A 2,423-nucleotide genomic window follows, 5' to 3' on the forward strand; every position below is an offset into this window, starting at 1 on the left:
ATTAAATGGAGGCCTTCTGATGATCCGGTTAGGAAAGTTGAGGTATTATATTTGACTTATGTTAAAAAAGGTAGAGGTAGACCTAAAAATACTTGGTTAGAAAATATTAGAAATGATCTTTCTTTATTAGATTTAAATGAGAATTTGACTTTTAACAGGACACAATGGCGAAAAAGGATTTATGTAGCCGACCCTACGTAGTGGGACGACAAAGGATTGATGTTGTTGTTTTTGCTTCTGAACTTTAAAGCTGGAAAAAACAAAACAAATATGAACATACCATGATCCCAGTGCATGGTTTCCAGTATCTTCAGACAGAAATCCAGGGAAAATAGACAATGTAAGAGCATAAATCAGGTACAAATCCAATGCATAATCCAAATTCTTCATCAACAACTGCTTCAATGTCAAAAGTTCTATGCGTTTTGGATCTTCTTCAACCTGAATTGGATTATTTATGCATTCAGGGTTGGAAGTTTTCTAATATTTGTTTACTAATTCAAACAGAGAAGTAAAAAGAATCAAATTAGAAGAGCAACACCAACAGACCACTTGTTCATTCTTCACTTCTACGCCAGCAGCTGCGAGGTCAGCAGAAACTGTCTTCGACCCTTCTGAAGCAGCCTTCGCTCGATAGTATCTCACAATAGACAGTTTCGGAAAGACGTACGCGTAAAGAAGAACACATAACAGTTCCAGAAATGATGCGACTGCGAAGAACAGCACTGCGAGAAAGAAATTCTTGTTTAAGATAGAACATAGACGATAACATCCAGAAAAATAGAAGATTTTTTATGTATTAAGAAGCAGTTTTTGCATACTTGCTCCCTTTCTAAGGCCATCATGTTTGTGCTCAAAAGATGCCTTTGTAATCAACCTTAATGCAGATGTTAAAGCTCCTGATGCAGCCAAACCAGCCATGAATGACTGAGAATCAACAAGATCAAAAAATAAGTAAATGTGGTGAAATTTATTGAATGCACAAATTTTTTCGGTGTTCTTGGGTGAAAAGGAATGGTTTTATAGTACTTTTTGAAAGTGCCTAAGAAGTAATCTTAAGGGGATGTTTGGTAGCAGGATTTAGGCCGGATTTGAGCCGGATTTGAGCAAAATCCAGCCAAACGGCCTAAAATGCAAAACCAAATCTCACGGCAAATAAAATCCACGTAGACTTAAAATTTCTCCTTTTCATGCTAAATCCTGGATTTCCAAATCCTGTTTTTTGCCGGATTTACGAAACCCTCTGGCTTTATTGGCGTGGGCAAGAAGAAACTCCGCTCAAAATTTTTAACCTCTTTAAATCCTGAGTAGAATAGCCAAACAGTCACATGGGATTTAGCATGATTTATCATGAATATTACCAAACAACTTTCAGGATTTAACCCCCTCAAGATTTCATAATTCCAGATTTAGTGGAGCTACCAAACAGCCCCTAAGAGTAAGAGTAACAGTGACAACGAATCCCAGATGACGAGATGATCTTTGCTAAAGGACATAGACTGCGACACTCTTGTTCTAATAATTCAAACAATTAGAATATGAAGAAATTACCTGAATGAACTCAGGTTGCATAAGAGCAAGATCACCAACCATGCCCCCTTGAACATGAGCATCAGCAATACCAAAAGCTGCACTAAGAACACATACCCCAATGAAGGTTCCTATCCCTCCTCTTCCAGAGGTTGCCAAATCTAACTGTAAAATATAAAAATATTTTGATCAATTCAATTTTATGAAAGGGAAATCCTGAAGCTATATGCAACTTAATTAATAAAAGAGAATTCACTTACAATAATCACAAGCACTGTACTTATAAAGAATAGGGTATAGCCAAATAAGTTCCTTTTTCTGGTATTGAGCTTTGCTTCATTATATGCAAGTATTGCAACAGTAACAAAGGCAAAAGGCTGATAAACAATAGTAAGTACTCTTGTTGGGTGATACCTCTGCAATCAGAGAAAAAAATCAAGATAATATTTCAGTAAATCATAATATATGGTAAACAAATACCATTTGTATAGATGCAGGGAATATTCTATTCTGTTAGCCTATAAACATAAACATCGGTGTATTTTGGAACAATGTAACATACAACAACAACATCAAACCTTTATCCCATTCCGTGCAGCAATGTAACATAAAGAATATAATTTTGAAAGCACCGGCAACAGAAAATCATTCCAGAATTTAGTAAATTTCAGCAAAAAACTTAATTAACATATGATTTCAAGTTGAACGCCAAATAAAAACTAAGGTTGTTTGGTTTAAAGTAAAAGGGGTGTAAAGTATCCCAAATATATGAATTTTGAAAATATTGGCATTTGGTCTGAAGTAAAAGTAATGCAAAATAAAATTTTAAATTATTTGTAATTCACCATCGAGTTTAATTTTGATGTATTTGAAAATCGTCAAATTTGGATTTC

At 34.9% G+C, this 2,423-nt stretch overlaps 1 protein-coding gene across 1 annotated transcript; it reads right to left on the reverse strand.

Moving 5' to 3' along the window:
- Window positions 1–212: 212 nt before the first annotated feature.
- Window positions 213–2,223, reverse strand: LOC110110791 (equilibrative nucleotide transporter 3-like; the record flags this gene model as incomplete). The annotated part of the gene is made up of 5 exons (XM_020842415.2): window positions 1,791–2,223; window positions 1,552–1,695; window positions 822–927; window positions 550–725; window positions 213–441 (listed from the first exon to the last, which is right to left on the reverse strand). Coding segments are annotated over exons 2-5 (553 nt in total), but the record flags the coding sequence as incomplete, so codon positions are not given.
- Window positions 2,224–2,423: the final 200 nt, after the last annotated feature.

Source organism: Dendrobium catenatum, unplaced genomic scaffold, assembly GCF_001605985.2.
Source record: "Dendrobium catenatum unplaced genomic scaffold, ASM160598v2 original_scaffold_181796, whole genome shotgun sequence".
NCBI lineage: Eukaryota > Viridiplantae > Streptophyta > Magnoliopsida > Asparagales > Orchidaceae > Dendrobium > Dendrobium catenatum.